Here is a 20769-nt window from a genome sequence, read left to right on the forward strand (position 1 = left end):
GAAGTTTTCTCTTTAGTGTTTCAGTGCCTGCTCCTGTCCAGGGAACACAGGAAGTGTTTGTTTTTTTATCCAACTGCGCGGTGGGAGTCTTTGACTTAGCTCGTTGGTGGGTAGACTTTTTTGGAGGGCCTCTACCGTGCGCTCTTATTATACCTCTTGGCCCAGCTCATCGAGGCTTTGGTTGAAGGAGAAGGAATGACCCTGAGTACCTGCAGTTTGGAGGAATGGAAACTTCTCCACCCAGAGACTTGACTTTCTCTCAGCCTCTTCCATCCCACTTCTAGCCGTGCTTGGCACTTGCTACGTGGCGGTTGGCATGGGGAGATGTACTATGAGGACACGAAGACAAGACGCCTGAATTCGACAAGGTCTGTGGCTCGTGGAGGAAAACAAGGACAAGTAGCAACAAACAAAACAACAATGAAGGCAAGAGAGAGCCGTTGGGGAAGCAGCAGATTAAAGCTCCTTCAAAGGGAGGTATTGTAAGGCCACAAGTCTCAACCAGACTGACTCCATGACAGGCTTTAAGTTTCCCCTCTAAACTAGAAGGCCTGAGTTTCAGCTTCCACGAAACGATCAGGCAGCTACACATTGCCAGAGGCCGAAGACACTGCCCACCACTTCACGCCACCACACCACCTTGGCAACGCCCAGTCAAGAAAGGCCAGCGACTAGAGATAAATCTCAGCTGCCTAATGTTAAAGTTAACCCGTTAGGCGCCGAACAAGACCCTAGGCTCGCTCTGTAATTGGTTGAATTTAAAAGTACTCTAAACGTTGTAATTGGGTCCCGCCAAAAGTAACGAATACTCTAGACAATGTGTACGGTTAAACCCGCTGTCAGTGATGTTGTACAGTTATGGTTGGATCGCTGTTCCCCTGCCACAACTTCTGTAACTCCCCCGTCACAAGCCCCATAAAAACCCTACTCTGCCTTTGCTCGGGGCTCTGAGCACGGACCCACGGCGCTGGTGAGGTCTGGGAGCCCGAGCTCGAGCCCGTAATAAAGCCCTTTGCCTTTGCATGCGTGACTCGGTCTCCCCGGTGGTCTCTGGTCGGTGAGGACACTGCGACCTGGGTATAGCAGTATCTCATCTCTTCGCGGGCAGGTGGTAAGTACGCACTGACTTGTTGAGTTTCACGTTAGCAGAGGACACGTACTATTCTGATGAGAAGGGCAGATAATCTTTCAGAAAAGAGGGAGTCTTCAAGGTTCTCAGGCCAGAGGAAACAGTGGCAGAGGCACTAGTACATTTAAAGCACAAGCCTTCGGGTGGGAGCAGATGTGGGCAAAACATTCTGTCTTGACCTACGCTGTTCTATATGGGAGCCGCTGGCCACACGTGACCACTGAGCACTTTAAATGCGGCTAGTCTGACATGAGAGGTGCTGCAAGTGTAAAATACATGCTGGTATTTCCAAGACTTAGTACCAAAAAAAATGTACATCTCAATATGTTTTATATTGATGACACATGGAAATTATATCTTTGGTATATTGGGTTAAAAAAATTATTAACATTGATTTCACCGGTCTCCTTTTACTTTTTTATGTGGCTACTAGAAAATTCTAAATTCTGTGACTCTCATCATATTCTGTTGGACAGCCTATCTAGCCCATTCTTATGCTTACTCTCTTTTCTGCTCCTTTTCACAGCAGCCATAGTTTGGGGTAATTTCTTTTCTCATAAATGAGCTTCCCTTATTTCAAGGGGTTATATTATTTATAGAGTACTTTAAAAGATGGTAAAGAGCCTCAAGGGCCTCTCTGCTTAACAGTGCTTCCTTCGTAGCGGCTTTGATATTCAAAATGAGCAAGAGATGAATGTTAAAATCTTTACCTCTGAAATCACCATCAGAATAGCCCCTTCCTACATTCCTGAAGTTTTCAGGGATGCTCTGGTTCTGCTGCTTCCTGAGGGTAATTCCTGTGAATTACGGTTCTGGGGATTGGGAAGTGATTTTTGGTAGCATTTGTGTTTCTCTGGTTTTCCTTTTCCTTGCATCTGGAAATCCATGTTGAAACAATCAGACAGGACTCTTGGAAATGTATTTTGATTTTCTTTCATTCACTGGATTTGCCTGCGTCTCCTTTCCCTGAGGGGTCTGCAGTCTCTAGTGCACCACAAAGGAGGATTTACACGTTCCTTCTCTTTTTCCACCTCACTTTCAAGAAGGGGAACCCAGGACACTGATGTTATTTGAAGGGGGCAGAGATGGGATTTGAATCAACAAATTCTCCATCCTGCTGTTAACTGTAATTCAGTTTTAGCTGGAAGGCACAGAGCTGCTGGCTCAAGTCAGCAGCCTCGAGCTCAGCCTCTCTCCCATCCCCCTGCCCTTACCCCTGGGGGGTGAGAGTGGGGTTTAGAGTTGATGGCCAAGAAGGAATTCTTGAAAATGTCTTTGGTGCAAAAAGGTGATTTTATTAAAGCATGGGGACAGACAGGGCCAATGGGCAGTAAGAACTGCACTGGGGTTGTAAAGAATGACTAGTTATATACTATGGAGTTTGGGAGGTAAAGGCAAAAAGGAAGTTTCCAAAGAGATTTTCATATGCTAAAGAGGATTCACAGGATACTGGAGGCTAAGCTATTGTCAAGCTAAGGTTGTTTTTCCCTCCAACAAAGCATTAACATTAAGACAGAAAGTGTCCTGGAGAAATGCTATATTCTGTATTTACCTCAAATATGTGTCAATGGGCTGCAGGTTATAAAGAAATGTAACTTTACCCGCCATTTTCTTCTTGCTTTTGTTCCCCATATCACTATGGAGAGGTGATGTTGGGGCTCCCGGAAGCTGAGTTTACAGGTTACTGGAGATTAGGCTATTGATAAGATGGCCTTTTTCTTATAATTTACTAAGATATTTGTATCTCTGATTGAGATTCATGTCCTGCATGACTGTGATCTCTCAGTTAACCATTTGTTTTCTTTCCTTTGTTTTTGGGCAGCCAGGAGTGCCTGAGGAATGTCACACACATCCCACCTGGGTTCAGTGGTGCTAGCCTGTGCTTGGCCCTCAGCTTGCCTTATGGTCCCTCATCATTATACTGGGCCGGGGTGGGGGGGTGGGGGTGGGGAGGGATAGTGGTGGAGGGGAACAGGGTTGGCAGTGTTGTGAGGTAGGGGATGCATCATAGACTAAGCCTCTCGCAAACTGTGCCTATGATGAGGGAACATAAGGCAGGCTGAGGGCAAAGTACAAGCTAGGGCTCCCCCTCCTCTGAGGTGGGGTGTGTGTGATATTTCTCAGGCACTCCTGGCTGCCCAACGACAAAGGAAAGGCAGAAAACAAATCCTTAAACTGATAAAGAGTTGAAGTTATGTGACCTGAGCACGGGGATAAGAAGAGAGGAGGTCACAGAGAGCTGCCTGGAGTGGATGCTGGAGCATTTTCCTTATTGTGGTAAAATGCACATGACGTAACATTTAACACCTTAACCGCTCTAAAGTGTTCAGTTTGGTAGAGATAAGTACATTCCCATTGCTGTGTAACCAATCTCCAATCTTCAGAACTCTTTTTATTTTGCAGAACTGAACTCTGTACCCTTTAAACAACACTCTCTCGTGCCCTCTCCCAGCCCCTGGCAAACCCCATTCTACTCTATTTCTGTGAATCTCACTGCTCTAGGTAATGCATAGAAGTGGAATCATAGGAAGTTGTCTTTTTGTGATTGACTCATTTCACGGAGCACGATGTCCTCAAGGTTCATCCATGTTGCAGCACGTATCAGAAATTGCTTCCTTTTTTGAGAAGGGTCTGTATATAAATGATTCCATTAAATTCTGTCCATCCACTGATGGACATTTTGGTCGCTTCCACATTTTGGCTATTGTGAATAATGGTGCTATAACATGGATGTAAAAATAGTTCTTCAAGAGCCCAATTTCACGGGCATCTAGGTGGCTCAGTTAAGCATCTCTTGATTTTGGTTCAGATCATGATCTCAGTGTCATGAGATCAAGTCCCATGTTGAGCTCTGCACTGAGGCTGGAGCCTCTCCCTCTACTGTTTGTGCTCTCTCTCGCTCTCTCCCTCTTAAAACAAACAAACAAACAAAAAAAGGACCCTAGTTTCAATTCTCTGAGGTATATACCCTGCTTTGGACTTGTTGACTGAAAAAGAAAAAAAAAAAAAGTCAACCTCAAAGTAGGTTAATAAAGACTTTATTCCTTATCTTACCTAGGACTACAGCTCGGCAGGCTGCTCTGAAGAACTCCAAAGCTTGTGATCTCAGAGGGGATCATGTGCAAAAAGGGGACAGAATAGACATGCTTACAGGCAGCTCTCTCAAGGTATAATTGCATGTCACAAGGTATAATTTGGTTATAAAAATTAAGGTTTCCTGATTTCCACATAGACATGTCAAAGACCCTTTGATCATCTTAATACATTGTTTCTATCATATCTGAGTTTTCGGAAATACTGCCTGCCTGCCTCTGCTTAACTGGTTTTATACTTCTTGTTTTGGGTTTCTCCCCAAGGTCACTTGAGATGGTCACAGGTTGACATCGGTCACCTACCTTATTTCACTGCACTTTTAGTGCATAGACTGGCCAGTTCTTCTCCTTCTATCCCCCCCACCCCACCCCCGCCCTGCTCATTCATATGTTGAAAGCCTACGCCCCTAACCCCATACAGTAATGGTACTGTATCTGGAGATAAGACCTTGAGGAGATAATTATGAGGTCATAGGGTGGGGTACTAACACCATAGGGCTAGTAGCCTTATAAAAAGAGGAAGAGACTCCTCTCCCCACCCCCCGCCCCAGCCCTGATCACCACGTACAGCAAGGGAAGGCGCACGTGAACACAGCAAGAAGGCTGCTGTCTGCAGGCCAGGAAGAGTTCTCACCAGACACTGACTTGGCTGGAACCTCCAGCTTGGATGTCTAGCCTCCAGAAAGAGGTTCTTATATAAGAGCCTCCTGTATTTCTCATAAGAAAATAATTTTGGGGTGTAAGCCACCAGCCTCTGGGGGTTTGTTACGGCAGCCTGAGTTGACCAATACATAGCTGGAAGTGGGGTTGCTGGATCAGATGGGAACCTATGCTTGCTTTTTTGAGGACCTGATATACTATCTTCCATAGTGGCTGCATCATTTTATATTCCCACCAACCCAGAGCTGAAACTTTTGAATAGAAGGGAAGAAGAGGTGGGAACAGGGAAGGCACCTGAGGAAGAAGCAGGACATGGAGCTGCATCTGAGATCAGAGGTATGGTGGTAGAGATGGGCCTGAAGCAGTGGGCAGGAGGTGGGGCCTTTCGTAGCAGAAACCACAAGTCTATTCTTTATCCCCAAAGCCATGAAGAGTCTCGAGGGATTTAAAATGGTGGGAGTGAGGTAGGGAGGGTTGGCATGATCAGATTTGTATTCTAAACAGTCCTGACAGAAATGCAAAAGATGGTTAGATAGGGTAAGATTCACCCAGAGGCTCAAAGATAGCACTGGGAACAGAGGGAGAAAGATGTTGAGCTTATACAACGAGCTCAGAGACAGAGCGGCTGGGATCTAGGAGAACTTCCCAAGGTGGCCCCATGATTCCCCCGTTGTTCACACCCTGTACAATCTCCTCCTCCTGAGTGTGGGTGGGACCTGTGACTTGCTTCTAGGCAACAGAATATGGCAAAGCCGAAGTGATTCCATGGATGTAATTAAGCTCCCAAAGCAGTTGATTTTGAGTTCACCAAAAGGGAGAGAGAACATTCTGAGTGGCATCACTTAACTGGGTAGAAAATCTTAAAAGGACTGGGCCCTCCCTGAGGTGAGACTCGATCCTTATGGGCTTGATGACATGAGCAGTCACATGAGAGAAACCCACGTGGCAAGGAACTGTGGGCGGTCTCCAGCCAATAGTAACTTGCAGCCAGACAATCACAAGGAAATAAGTTCTGCCAGCAACCCAAGGAAGCTTAGGAGCGGTTCTGTCCCTTGCTGAGTCTCCAGAGGAAGATGTGGTCTGTCCACACATTGGCTGCAGCCTCATCAGACCTGAGCAGAGGGCCCAGTGCAGCCACGTCCAGACCCCTGACCCAGAAAGCTGTGAGATGATGCAGGTATGTTGCTGGAAGGGGTTATGGTTGTGGTGACTTGTTGAGGAACACTGGAAAGCGGGTACAACTTGAAGGTGCCCTGGGGCGGGGAGCAGGAGGGCGCCGGAGCTAGCGTTTACAGATTACTTACTGTACCGCAGGCACTGCACTGCCACTCTGATGGCTCTGCTCTGTTATCTACGTCTGTTACCACAGAAATTGTGTTCAGGGACCATGTATGAAGGAGTGTCCCTGGTGGGAGAGGTGGGCAGGCCAACCCATGTCTAGCAGCATACGGTCTCCGTTCCTTCCTCCCCAAGCCCGCACAAACCATCCCCCAATCAGCGTGAGTGCGATGTCTGCTGTGGAAATTCTAGGATCTTGTGGGCCCTTAATGGAGGACTTTCTTTTTCCAATTGCTGCCAGCCGGCTTGTGGAGAGTACCGTGGAGGCTACTGAATCTCCTGTGTCTGGCAGAGAGGAATATGGGCCTCCCCACGCATTTCAGGGCCCGTCTTCCCTGAAGAGAAGGCAAGAAACAGGAAGACACATTTTCCACTACTGAGAGAAGTTTTATTCAGGTGGACATAACAGTGCAGAACCAAAATGGTGTTTCCCCTGTATTGACACAGTAGCCTTGATTTTCCGCCTTTTATCCCTCCTTTAAGGGAGGCCAGCTTCATCACAACACAGAACTTGGACACATGGCTTACGTGGAAACACAAAATGTAACCGTGACAGCTGCCAAACTGGAGAGCTTTCAAGGTTCTTGTGCTTTTTTTAAGGATCATTTTCTAACCATGGTACGCTGTCATCCTTTAATCCTTGTGGAATAGAAAGCCATCATTCTAACCAAATGACACAGCAAAAAGAAGATGCGGATTTCTCTTTAAAAGTTCTGGAGATGTTTAGTCATTGAAAAGAATGTAAATTATGCTTAGAGCACCGCTTTGCAGAACCCCATTAGGCTGTAATTATGGTGCTTTAAAAAAAGCCAACTTGTAAAGAGGAATTGATGGCCTCATCTTTTGTAGGGAACACTTGTGACACTGTCGAATTCTACAGGGACTTTCCTCCTCTGGTGGGAAAGCACTCGAGGCATCAGAAACTTTTGTAATTTTCAAGAGCTTGAAGAACAATCACGGATCAAACACATGCTTTCAGTGACAGAGTGTTTTTACGGCTAAAGAGAACGCTGAAGCGATACATTTCATTTCCAGCAGGCCGAACAATCACGAATTAACATCTATTATGTTCCACAAAAGACACAATACCGTTTTTGCCAACCTTTTTTTTAAAGGTTTCACATTACTTCTGAAAAATAGGACAGAAAGGCCAACGATCGCCCAGAAGGAGCCATTTCATCTCCATGCCCTCAGGAGAATCACCAATTACTAGTAATTGCACATTTCAATCAGCGTTCTTTTTCAAAGGTCTTTCTGGGAAATAACTCAGATCAGCAGCTTTAAAACTTCAATTTCAAAAAAAAATTTCCATCACTGCAAGGCAACACTGAACTTGTACTGAACTTGGAAAGTGGTCACAACTTACTCCACAGTAAAAAATCTAAGGAGTGTCCCTACTTACATGTGGAGATCTAGTCAATTACAGAAATAGTCTTCTCTCTACTATTAGAGAGATCTACTTATCTCTACTACTGAGCCTCCCCTCTCCTGCAGAGGATGGCTTGCCTTTTAAAATTAACACAGTTGCCAACAAACTAGGACTTCTGTGTTCATGTGTTCACCAAATATTTACAGAACATCTATTCCATGCCAGCCAGCCGCTGTTTTAGGAGCTTGCAATACAGCAGTAGATAAAAGCTCCCATCATTGTACATAGTCTATCAACTGAGACCAACAATAAGTAAAATACACCAACACGAACACAGTATAAAAAGCAGGCGACAATCAGCCCCCAGGAGCGGAACTCCTTGTCCCAGGACCGAGGCCGGCAGCGGCCCCCCCCCGCCCCCAACTCATCCTTGGATAGGAGAGGATGCTCAGTGAACAGGTGGCTTCTACGGACGAAACACAGACATGCAACAAGCTCTGCCACCCAGCTGGAAGTTCTAGCATTTTCACAGCACGGCTACAAAAACATTTCACGAGTGTCGTGCTCACCCTCACCCACACTCGAGAGACGCTGGACAGGGGTCACTCTGGGCCACTGCCACCCACTCACTCTCTTCGACTTTTTCAGCCTGACTGTAGAAAACGAAATCCATTCCTCAAAAGGTACAGCAAGCACGCTCAAGAGTGCGCCAACACCATTTCACTGAGTAAGCATGCAGCAGCTTCCTTCGTGGGCAAAGGGGCCTCCATTCCCCGCCGTGCGGCTCGGGCTCCAGCCGCCAGAGCACAGCTGGGTGCACTATGATCACCCGCAAAGGTGTATTTAGTGTTGTGTGCGTATCAGAGGGAAGGGTTCGTAGCTTCACAAGTATTTGCAAGGGGGTTGTATTTGTACCTTCCTGGAGGCTTAAGAAGGTTTACACTGGAAGTGTCTGCCTGCCGTGTGGTAAAACCAAACACGTGGCGGGATGCTGCTTTCAGAATGATCCGTTTGAGGCCCAGGCGGTGCTTTATATAGGAAGACATGAGCCAGAAACAAAGTCAGTGACCCTGGGGTACTCATTTAGGATTGGTCTGTTCTCTTTTCTAAAACAATGAATGACTCCTTACCCTCAGAAAACGGGACCCTCAAAAGTAGTCCTGTAAGCCAGCAACTCACAGGGGATGAATGAGTTAACTTTCCTGATAACCCTTTTCCCCAGCCAGAGCGTATGACCAGTCATCCACATCAGCCCCTTAGCTCCACGAGTGTCGTTCATGGGCAACCCCATGGCTGCCACAGGTTTGCTCTCCCCTCCCCCACAAGGTAAGGCGTAAAGGCCAGTGGAGCTCCTGCTACTCAAAACCGCTGTCTATCTTCCTGTTTTGTCCGAGCTTCAGATTGGAGTAGTAGTAGCTAAAGAACCTCTGGGAAAAACCGCAACTAGATTCTTAAAACCACTGGCTCCAGAAGCTATGGCAGAGAGGAAAACAATATGGCATCCACCCAGAACGCAGAGCATTTGCTCGGAGTTTTCTGGAAGGGCCTTCATTGCGGCTGCTCTTCTTCTTTGCAGCTGCCTCTGCCTTTGCGGACTTTTCTAGACTCTGAACTCCTCAAAGCTGGGGACCTGCCTTCTTCATCACATCCCCACAGTCACTGACTAGTGGGACTAGCTGGGACATCACAGACCCCACTGGAGCCCAGCAGGTAGGAACAGAGGTCAAGGACTCCAACCACAGTCCTGACAAAAGGATTACATGTGACAGGGCTTAGGGAGTTGCTGGTTTCCCAAGATAATGGATCTGCTTTTACCACTTCCAAATACAAGTTAGGGGCAGCCTATAAAGAAGATGGAGCTTTTGTGGAGGCGGGGAAGTAGAGCATAGAAAAATAGCTCTCAGAAATCTTTTCCAAGTATAAAAAGAAACCAGTGTGGAACTGTGAACAGTGAACACACGGATACGGAGATACAAAAATGAAGGGAAATGGAATATTTAGGATACTACCATTTCCAAATTACACTATAATTCAATGGTAATAAATATCACATAATAAGAATAACTTAAAGCACTATTTGCATCCTTAATACTTATTGTTAACTTTCCATCTCAGAAACGATCACAGAGTGCACGTGCAGCTAAAATCTGCTCCTGTGAATATTCTGAAAAGACAGAATATTCTCAGCAGCTTATATAACTTTTGTTTTTCACAAAACAGTAATTATATTAAACAACTGTCCCTAAGAGCCAAAGGTAAGCTTGGAGGTTCCTGAGGATTACTTACTTTAGAAATTGGTTAACTTCCTAAGAATGAAGGCTGGGTGATCCACAGATATAATTTTAAAGAATTCTGTATAAAATGTAAACATCGTTAGGACCTATTTACATGGTCAGAATGGAGAAAGGTTTTTATATCTTCTGAATCAGACTTAAGTGTTTATAAAATAATGCTGGATGGTATATACCCATTTGTAACATTTATTCTATAATTCTCCATCAAAACTAGAATGTCCTTCCCAAATGGCCTCACTTTTGATATCATATGCTTCTAAATTAAAATGAAGTTTTAAAAGATGTGCTCCAATAGAAGTAAAATAAACCGCTAAGTTCTGGTTCCAAGCACGCCATATGGCAGATGTCACATTTATGTTCTGATCGTAATCGGCAAAATGTCCCTCGTTTTAAGCATTCTGTGTTCTGTTCATTTACGTAACATCCTGTTTTGATTCTTTTGACAGCAGAGGAATGATCTGGAGAAAATCCCTCGGAAAACTGAGTGAGTTAACTTGTTCTGCACGTGCAGATTTCCCAGTGGGGCCCTTTTAGCGGCATTCTTTCCCGTACAGAATCCTTCGCAGTCTTATCTCGTTCACCGAGTTTCCCATCAGAGCAGTGCGCGGGCCCACGGCCCCTTCCCAGCGGAGTGTGACAAACCGTTGTCTCAGTGATTTCAGTGAGCCAGGGTGACAAGCAGTAGTGTGAAGGGACAGCAGCACTGTCCCCAGTTTAGAACACCACCAGGAAGGAGCAGCACTGCTGATGGGTCGGTGGATGTTTTTCTTGTCCAACAGGCATTAAGGGTACGTAGCAGATTCATATTAAAATTGTATCCTGACGTGTTTATTATTATTTCCTGAAACGAATTTAAAATAGATCTCTTCCTGAAGTCCTTGCTAATAGCTCGGAGCCTCATCGCACCATCTGCACAGAAGGGAGCTTCTCTGAAGCTACAAGGGCTATGACTCTCTGATAAGCCTTTCCACTTTCCACTTGATGAGGACTTAACACATCGGCACTCTCCGCGGTTCACTGATCCACGGTGCTTCTCTTCCGCAACATCCCGTTGACCGTCATTTTCATCAGGGACTTGATAGGATGCACTCAGTGTCTCTACCAAGAACCGCTGGCTGCACACCAGCTGGGAACCTGACTGAGTGCTTCGGCCATTATACATCCCACCTCACAGAAGTCACAGATCTCCGGTTCAAGGGGAAAAAAAAAAAACCCATCAGCAAGAAGAATCCAGAAGTCTCTGCCGAGCATTCTTCCCTCCATTACTTACTTTAATTTCACTGGGCGCATTCAAATCTGTCAAAATGAAAAACAAATATTTATGGTAGAAGTCACACAGCAGGAAGCCACAGCATGAACTACTTTCTCTTCCAGAAATCTCACGCCTTACCGGCTTTTGTTTCTGAGCCAAATATCAGAGCGCGGCGAAGCTCGGTCAGGGCCACAGTTCAATCAATGAACTTTCAGTCTCTTTGGAAAGAGGTGGGTGGAGAACAACAGGCAAGGGCTCAGAGGTGCAGGGACAGAAGCACAGAACAGGACAAGAATGAGCGAGAATGACAGCAAGCAGGAATGCCTGAGCAAGAGGTGGAGAAGGGGAGAGTAAGAGGAGAAGGAAGAGAGAACAGTCTGGAAAAGGCACACTTTCCTGTGGTGGTCTGAGGCAGCACCAATTCTCTCCCTCCGTCTCCCGGGAGGGGAGGGGTTTCACCTAAGACCGCACAGGAAAATGGTTCAGTGATGCCGGGCGGGGTAAAGACTATGGATGGTTCGTGAAGGCCGGCTGCGCAGGCACTCGGTGGGCTTCCCCAGCCTCTGCCCTGAGAGCCAACCCTACCTTTGAGCTCTGCTATCGAGTCCTGCTCCTCTGCCATCATCTCCACAGGCTCAGGTCTTCTGCCATCGACAACATCCATCTTGATCAGGCCAAGGTTCGTCAGGAGAAGCATTGGGTCGACACCCTGGCTGCTGCTTTTGATGTTCTCCAGCACCTTCAGACACTTGTAGGACTTGAGCTCACTTATGTTCTCCTCCAGGAAAAGATTGTAGAGACTCAGGTCGTTATACCCTTCAGACTTGAAGCGCAGGACTTCAAAAGTGGGCAGGATTTCATACACATTGAGAATGTCCGTCTTCTGTCGGAACGGAACAAAGAGCGTGTAGACAACCACGGGAGCCAACAGCACGTAAACCATGAGGTTGATAAAACTGAGCAGCTGGAAGATGCCGACGGCGATGAGCTTGCACTGAAACCGGTCGGGGACGGTGGTGTCATTTCTCAGGATCCCTGACTTGATGCTGCAGACAAACTCGTCGGTGAGGGAGGAGAGGCTGAAGTAATAGCCCAGGTAGATGCACGCTAACAGTATTATGCTGAGGGTCAGCAAGCGGCAGCTGATGTACTTGATGATTAAATTATTACAGTGTTTCTTGGTCTTCAAGTACTGCTCCACAATTGGGTACTTGAAGTGGCTTTCAGATATCTCCCACAAACTAAAGGGGGGGGAAAGGAATAAAAAATATTTAAACTCTTACGGATATGAATATGAAAGATGAAAGATGCAGACACAGAGCAATATCACACTAAAAATCTCAAGAACCTTTCCTCCCTCCCTATGTTACCTATAACTTCACTGGAGTATCAGGGAATAAAATCCCATTAAAAAAAAAAAAGCAACAATAAAGTGTTCTCCCCCTTAACTTTTTAAAGAAGGTCTTGTTAATTAAATGCGTTATACCGTAAATCCTTAAAGTGCCCGGCACCTAGTAAATGCTAAATGTTGACCGTTTTATTCTAATTTTTTTTTTTTTTTTTAAAACTACACTTTTCCCAAGTGTACAGAATAAAGATGACTTTCCAGCCCAGCCAGAACACGTGTGCCTCCTACAGGTGGGAGGCAGCCAGCTCCCAGGGCATGGGGCTCAGGCTCTGGGCAGACAGACCTGGGTCAGGTCCGCGCTCTCCCACTGGTAGCTATGGGAGAATGTTTTTATCTGGGGAAAGGGGGGTGGCCAGTAAATAAATGCAGTTGTAATGACGTTCTGAGGGTTAAATGAGATAACGTGCTCAGAAGACTCAACTTGGTATCGGGGATCCTACAGAGCTATATATATGATCACCACAGTTGATAACCAGAATCAGAGAAGACTGTGCAATCAGCAGGGCACTGCCTACTCGTTACCCACTTTTCTCACCCCGGTTCTCCAAGCTCAGCAGCCCCATAACCCTCCGTGCTTCTCCACTGACGAGCAGGTCAAAGCAAGCATCTGACGCCTTAACCTGTTACCCCACCTACACCTGCCTTTCAGACCACGAGACGCAGCATTTCCGGAAACAAGAGAAAGCCTCCTGCTGTGAGGACAGGTGCTGAGGCAGGCAGGTGGGGGTGGGATTCGGGGAGAGTGGGCCTTCCTGGCTCCCACAGCCTGTCTGTAGGTGGATGACAGCCCCCCGTCTACGACAGTGGGAGCCCTACGCCCAGATGGGCAGAAGGGCGGAGACCTCACACCCCAAAGCCTGATGAGAAGCGAGCTGGCGGCGGAGTTACCTTTGCCCTGTGTTCTCATTCACACCCGGAACTGGGCCGACGCCGTCCCTCACGTCCTGATCACACACGCTCTTTGCGGCTTTAATGGAGCGGTTGTAAACTTTGTCAAGTTCTTCCATGATAAACTTCAAATCTGAGCACAGATGCGGAGCCGCCGCGAAACGCCAGAACAGGGAAGGCAGGTACAGGAGGATGGCGACGAGGAGCAGGATGTAGGGGAAAAACTGGAAAACGAGAGCGCAAATCGTGGGGTTACCCAAGTAAGCAAAGGGGATCAGGTGCTGCTCTCGCTTTTCTCACTTTGGGACAAATGTGCATGCGCGTGTCAGTTAGGGAATTGGGCTCATTACCTCCTAATCGTTTATGGCTGAATTCACCTGCCCAGATATCACAGCAGTAACTACCCTTCCCCCCACCGCTCAAAATAGACTTCAATTTGCAATAACTGGCAATGACACGGTGACACGCGCTGCCTCCACCCTAATCACAGAAGGGAACAAAAAAATAAAATTACTCCCACGTCCCTTAGAGTAATCCTTAAATCCCAATTAAGGAACGGATAAATGCCACAGCGGCCTCTGGTGGGGTTTACTTTTCACTGCCGTGGCTTTAGGAGGTCACTAATCTTAGAGCTCTTTTCTTTCTCCTCTCTCTAGAATTTGGGAGAGTGACACAGAAATGCAAATTTCGTCCAATACAAATCAGAAAACTTGTGGCTTCGGTGATCCAGTAATCGCCCCTATTAAACAGCTGGAATAAGCAGTTAAAATGCACAGAATGCAGAATAGACTTTCCAGGCTGGGACAGACCGGAGGACCACCCAACAGCCTCATTTTACATCTCAAGCCCAGACAAGCCAACCGTGATGGGCAACAGCCATGCAGAGAGCATCTGGATGCGGATGGACATGCAAAAAAAAACATGAGGGTTCAGGAGTCAGCAAAAGCACCCGGTCACCAGGTCCACCAGGCCTTAGGAAAGGCTTAGCCCTAAGAGAAGATAAAGGAACACCAGAAGCTGCAAATAGCACAGATCTGAGATTTAGTTCGGCTCAGTGTTCTTTGGTACTGAGGTCACCCAGCCTCTGACTCTCGGCTTCCCTATGTAGGAAATGGTCGTGTAACACAGGTATTATGAAGATTCAATTAGATAATTTATGAAAAGTGTTTAGCATGGTGCCCCGCATGTAAAATGTACTACAACACACCAGCTACGACCGACAGAAGGGCTACCTGGTGGGCGCATGACCGTTAGTCCTCGCAATGACTCTGATAAGGCCTTTATTGATGGCTTTACCTTCGAAGGGGAAGCCCAGAACAGCTCCTAACCACAGAGCACAAAGTGAACCCGCAGACATGCCCTTTCTACTGGAATACACTGCAAATTATTTTATCTCTGGAAAATTTCTCCCGATCCTTGGATTGGTCTCTAATTTCCTCAGGGTTGTGACAGTGATGGCCTTGAGATGACACAGAACTCCCACCCCACAGATCCCCAGGGGCAGGCAGCTGGCCCAACACTGTGACTCTAATGTAAAATCAGATGTACGGAGTGTTCTCGAATAACACTCATCTGGTTTGCCCACTGTTAATACCTTACATTTCCATGGTACACTTGTCCCTAGGAAACCATCATTGACCACATTTCAGACTTCCACGTGGATTTCTCCAGTGTTCCCATTATTGTCTTCTTTCTGTTCAAAGATCCAGTTCAGGGTCTATCCATGGCATTGAGCCATCATGCCTCCCTAGTCTCCTTGACTCTGTGACAGTTTCTCAGGTCTTTCCTGGTTTTTCAAGTTTTCCATTTAAAACTAATGCATAGAATAACACCTACACATTCACAAAAGAAACAGGTGATATGGATATAGTTATCAGAATACTAAACAAATTTGTATGCGTTTATTAACACATTAAGGAGGACCTAACACATGGTCTACCACCAACTCTGAAGTGACAGACTCACAGGCACCACAAACACCATGATGGATTGTTGCCTCCATGATACATATTTTCTAATGTTAGGGTTTAGTCAAGAGACGCATAAAAACTAAAGCTGTGCCATGTCTTCCTATCCTAGTTCCCAGACTCCCTGTCACAACCCTGGAGCCCATGCTCGGAACTCCCACCCACAGGAAAGTCGGCGATGGCACAATGTCTCTGTAACTCTGCAAAGCCCCCTCCCCAGTACAGCCACTTCAGTCTGTACTGGGCACGGGATGGTGATTCTCAAGATGATTTACCCAATGTGCAAAGGGTCGCTACACAGTGACACCCGTGACAGGCTGCGATTCCGTGAATTTCAGCTACAAAATTTGTAGCCGGCTGCAGTGAGAAACTGTCCCTTCAGTCCTTGCCTACTCCGAGGGGGCCCGTTAGGATAAAAATGTAACCGTGTGATACAGAGTCTGTGCCACTTCCAAGACAGAGAGCCAGGCGTTTTCTTTGGAAACTACAGAGGGAACACGATCTCTAATTTGGGGCTGTGGACTATTTTTATAAGTCACTTTTGTTGCAAGGCGATTTGAATTAATAGGATTTTACCACAGACTGTTCTTTTGAGTTAAAAAGTGCCTGTTTACAATCTATGGCAATTTTCCCAACATGCCTAGGTGGTACAATAATTAGTACCAATGAACAGATCAGCATAGCACATTGTAATTAGAAAAAAGTGAAGGTAAGGGCATCTGGGTGGCTCAGTCAGTTAAGCATCTGATTTCGGCCCAGGTCAGGATCTTGCGGCTAGTGAGTTCGAGCCCCGCATTGGGCTCTGTGCTGACAGCTCAGAGCCTGGAGCCTGCTTCAGATTCTGTGTCTCCCTCTCTCTCTGCCCCTCCCCACTCACACTGTCTCTCTCTCTCTCTCCCTCAAGAATAAATAACCATTAAAAAATGTTTTAAAAAAGGAAAAAGAATGAATGTTTAAAGGTATTACATAGTGGGTGTTTGCTTTCTCCTACAACAGCCTGTACCTTGCTCACCTCTGTAAGGAATGTAGTTGGAAGCCCTACTTTTTGGTTTTCTCCACAGTGAAATGTCTTTTTCATCAAAAAATGACTTTCAGTGACTGTAACAAGGTGGTATTAGAATTAATTCAACTGAAACTGGAATCCAAAACAGCATTAAATTAGTCTTTAAAATCCTTTTTTCCACATAAGGAACGTGGAAAAACTGCCAAGCTTTATGAGCATGTCTGCTGGATGGGAATGGCTTTGTCCATAAGCTCTGTCTGCCCCAAATGATGTCCAAGACACCGAGATCTCGCAAAGCCATGGGTCCATTATGCGGTTCATGTTAGCACAGAGCCCTTCCGGTGACCGTGACGCTTCTCAAAACTATGTGGAACCAAAAGGCATACAACGTCCAGTCTGTGCACTTTAAAAGTTTGTGTTGTTTCTAGAAGGGGCTATAGTTAGAATAGCAGAAGCTCCAGATGGAAGGAAGTGTGGAGAGGCTCTGGCTGGTGCAGCCTCCTTCCATATCCAAGTCGCCCCCGACCTCAGCTAAGGCGAGTTAGGACCTCCCCTGAAATGTACGTGATCACGTCTCAAGGGACTAAATGCAGATGGGCACTTTCTTTCAAAAGCATCTGGGCTGGGGGCACCCGGCTGGCTCTGGCAGTGGCGCACAAGACTCTTGATCTTGAGTGTGAGTTCAAGCCCCACGTTGGGTATAGTGATTACTTAAAGAAACTAAAATCTTTAGGGAACGCCCAGGTGGCTCAGTCAGTTGGGCATCTGACTTGGGCTCAGGTCATGATCTCATGGTTCATGAGTTCATGAGTTCGAGTCCTGCTGTGCTGACAGCTCAGAGCCTGGAGCCTGCTTCAGATGCTGTGTCTCCATCTCTCTCTGATTCTCCCTTGCTCCCACTCTGTGTGTCTCTCTCAAAAATAAACATTAAAAAAGAAAGATTTTTAAAAACAAAAGGCAAAACCCCTATCCCCTCCCTCCTTCACAAAACCACATATGGACTGGAAGCTTGGTCCCTACGGACAAAATGCACAGACTCTGCTCCAGGACCACAGAGGCCAGGTGGGAATACAAGCTAATGATTAAACAAAACATAAAAGTGAAGACCACTAAATACGCAGGTACTAAGTCCTCGGCGACTTGAAATGTCCTGGGGAGCTCAGGGAAGGCTTTATAGAAGAGGTGACATCTGAGCTACGTCTTCAAGAACTGTGAGGCAATAACAACAACAACAAAAACCCATAAAATAATGTCATAAGTATATTAAGACTCAGCTCAAATTTCACCTTCTCTGCGGCCCTTTGGATACATTCCTTCCTCTGCAAGGAATTGTCTTTTTTTTGCCTAGCGAATTCCTGCCCATCTAGGGCACCAAAGCAAATGAATGAGACCCCCGATGAGGACGCAATAAAAGCTGAGGCTGGAAGAATGTACTAGGTTGAATGGGGTCCCTTCCCCCCGCCCCCAAACGCATGTCTACCCGGAACTCAGAATGTGACCTTGTTTGGAAACAGTCTTTGCGGATATAATTAGTTAAAATGAGGCCATGCTATATTAGAGTGGGTCCTGATCCAGTGACTGGTGTCCCTCTAAGAAGACCATTTGAAGACTATATTAGAGTGGGTCCTGATCCAGTGACTGGTGTCCCTCTAAGAAGACCATTTGAAGACACGGGACACTGGAGTGATGCATCTAGGAGCCAAGGAACACTGACCGCAGATGGCTGGCCACCACCAGCCACTAGAAGAGAGGCACACAATTCTCCCTCTGAGCCCCCAAGAAGGACCCCACTGTGCTGACACCTTCATTTCCAACTCCTGGCCTCCGGAAATATGAGAGAATAATCTTCTGTTGTTCCAAGCTACTGAGTTTGTGGTAATTTGCTACGGTGATCCTAGGAAACTCACATGCAGGGTAAGCAGGAACTAAATTATGAGGCCATCACCTTCCCACATCATACACCATGGGAAGCCACTGGCAGGGGGCAAGAGGAACATTTGTTTTAGAAAGATTGCTTCAGCTGTGGAGAAGGCAGCACACTGGAGCGGGGAGAGACAAGGCAGTCGGTTGCGGTGGGGGAGAGGCGGGAAGTGAGATGGACTGACTGGAGGCAGCAGCTGGGGGGAGAGGGAAGACAGATTTCAGAGCCCTCAAGAGCAAGAGGCAGACATTTCAGTGCCCACCTGGAAGTGAGGGATGCGAGAGAGAGGAACAGAGGCTACTTCTGGATTTCTAGCTTACGCAAGGGTGTGGGTGGTAGTACCATTAGCTGAAATAAAGAAACAAGAACAGATTCCAAGCAGACGGGAGCGAGGTGGGAGGCAGAGAAATTATGAACATAAGCTACTCGTACCCCAGAACTCTAATCCTAGTGGAGAGTAAGTAACTGAAGATAAAAGAAAAAAAATCCAGCCGACCCTACAATTCAGGATTTTGTAGCATACAACCTACAATTCTTGGCTGAAGCCAAGAGTGACTGAAATCATCCAAGGAGAATGTGAAGAAGGAGACAAGAAGATACGAGAGAGACATGGGATCCTAACATTAGGGCTGGGCAAAAAGAGAACCCCAGAACACGTGGGAAAGAATGGTCAGAAAGGAGGAGGCAGGTAAACCAACAGCAAACTGCACTGGGGACGTGATGTAAAAAGACACACCAAAGAGGTCTGCTCTTGGTTGTATGTTGTTCAGACAATAACCCCCTTTTTCTTTGAAAGTTTATTATTTTGTGAGCGAGAGCAGGGGGAGGGGCAGAAAGAGTGGGAGAGAGAGAATCTCGTGCTATTAGCACAGAGCCCAACGCAGGGCTAGATCTCACGAACTGTGTGATCTTGACTTAAGGTGAAATCAAGAGTTGGAGGCTTAATTGACTGAGCCATCCAGATGCCCCAGAAAGTAACCCATGTTAAAGATAATCCCAAATGTGGGAAGTCACACATGAAGGGCTACCCAGAAAGGCCAATGTGTTCCACGAGTAGCTTACAGAGGGCAGAGAAGGAAGGTGGTACACCATTCTATTCTGCACTCTTGGGAAGACACCCAAGGCAGTGGGCTTCATGAGTCGTGACATTCTGGGAGGGGTCTAGCACAAGGAGAGACCTAAGGAAGAGAGGATGGCAAGTAAGCAAAGCACTTATGGGTGGAAATAGAGACTCCTGATAACAGAATTATTACCAAGTCACAAGGAAGCAAGGAAAAACCTTCCCAAAGATCTGTATGAACATAGAATGAACTGTCCTGTGAGGCAGGGAGTTCCCTTTCAATGAATCGTCTGGAAGGGCCTCAGAATTTTAGATCAGGGGCAGGCAAAGGGCCAGACAGTAAATGTTTGTGAGTCATGACCTCTGCTGCATACGTGAAACCAGACACAGGTAATGTGTAAAGGAATGGGCATGGCTGTGTTCCAACGAGACTATTTGCAGGAACAGGTGAGAGATGGGCTGGATTATATGGAGCGGTTATGCCATAGTTTGTCAATCCCTTGCTCTGGATCCTTGCTTCTCAAAGGGTGGTCCACAGGCCAGCAAGGTCAGTATCACCTGAGAATTTGTCAGAAAGGAAGAATACAGGCTCCATCAGACCTACTGAACCTGAGTCTACATTTCAAGAAGCCCTACAGGTGATTTACACACAGAGAGAATTTGGGAAACTCTAGCCTGGATGAGAGGTGCCCACACGGGAGCCCAAGTTGGGCCAGCAGTACCTGAATCTTCTGCGAAGCTGATGAAAACCATACTCCTGGCCCTCAGGGTCCTCGATTTTCACAAGCTAAGTGAAAATAATGCTAAAGTTTGGAAACCTCTGGTCTGGGAGACTCAGAGGACCCCTCTAAACTACATTTCTGTGAATCTACTTAAAGGAAATAAAGATCTGTCTATTCTATTAATTTTATTTTCCTGTTCTGTTGCTTTTTTTTTTTTTTTTCCAACCAAAACCCAGCTTTCCTGTTTCAGACAAAAATCTCCCCTAACAGTTGCCTACATTATGAACTTGAAGAGAACAGAGTGCTAAAAAAAAGAAAAAAAAAGAAAAAATAAAAAAGAACCAAAAAATAAAATAAAACCTGCTGGTTATCAAACAGTCCTGGAGGTCCTAGGGCGCCACCTGCTGGTTTCCCCTGAAAGCGCACACATTTCCACAAAACACTGTTTCTCAGAGGTACTGGGAGCCGCCAGAAATAAATGGAGTAGGAGAGAGGAGGGGGAAGAGGAGGAAAGAAGACATGGACTAAATAGCTGGGGGGAAAGAAAGTACAGCATTAATTACACCAGGACCACACGCTCTTCACTGATGTACGTTTAAAGGTTACATTGACTCATTTCTTTGGGGGGAATCTGGGTCTCCTGGTTTGAAGTCTGGCGAAAGAACT

At 46.4% G+C, this 20769-nt stretch overlaps 1 protein-coding gene and 1 long non-coding RNA gene across 9 annotated transcripts in view; one reads left to right on the plus strand and one right to left on the minus strand.

The window, feature by feature from the left end:
- Nucleotides 1–1048: 1048 nt before the first annotated feature.
- On the plus strand, nt 1049–14596 carry LOC120247195. Of its 7 annotated transcripts, none has more exons than XR_005532238.1 (6): nt 1049–1111; nt 4188–4296; nt 5092–5217; nt 5615–6058; nt 10329–10366; nt 14087–14596. It is a non-coding gene; the product is annotated as an uncharacterized LOC120247195 (long non-coding RNA). The 7 variants fall into 7 exon arrangements; XR_005532237.1 differs by lacking the exon at nt 1049–1111 and adding an exon at nt 3253–3406; XR_005532239.1 differs by lacking the exon at nt 1049–1111 and adding an exon at nt 3253–3406 and having other exon boundaries at nt 5983–6058.
- PANX1 (pannexin 1) overlaps nt 10740–20769 on the minus strand; it is a 41228-nt gene continuing 31198 nt past the window's right edge. The window contains exons 3-5 of one of the 2 annotated variants that reach the window (XM_039255005.1): nt 13431–13654; nt 11720–12375; nt 10740–11178 (exon numbers count right to left, since the gene is read on the minus strand). In XM_039255005.1, coding sequence (XP_039110936.1) covers nt 11099–11178; nt 11720–12375; nt 13431–13654 — 960 coding nt within the window. In that variant the 3' untranslated portion in view covers nt 10740–11098. Of the gene's footprint in view, nt 11179–11299; nt 12376–13430; nt 13655–20769 lie in introns of those variants that run through there. The other variant, XM_039255004.1, reaches the window with a different exon arrangement.

The sequence above is a fragment of the Hyaena hyaena genome, unplaced genomic scaffold, assembly GCF_003009895.1.
Source record: "Hyaena hyaena isolate Hyena2069 unplaced genomic scaffold, ASM300989v1 scaffold_506, whole genome shotgun sequence".
Lineage (NCBI taxonomy): Eukaryota > Metazoa > Chordata > Mammalia > Carnivora > Hyaenidae > Hyaena > Hyaena hyaena.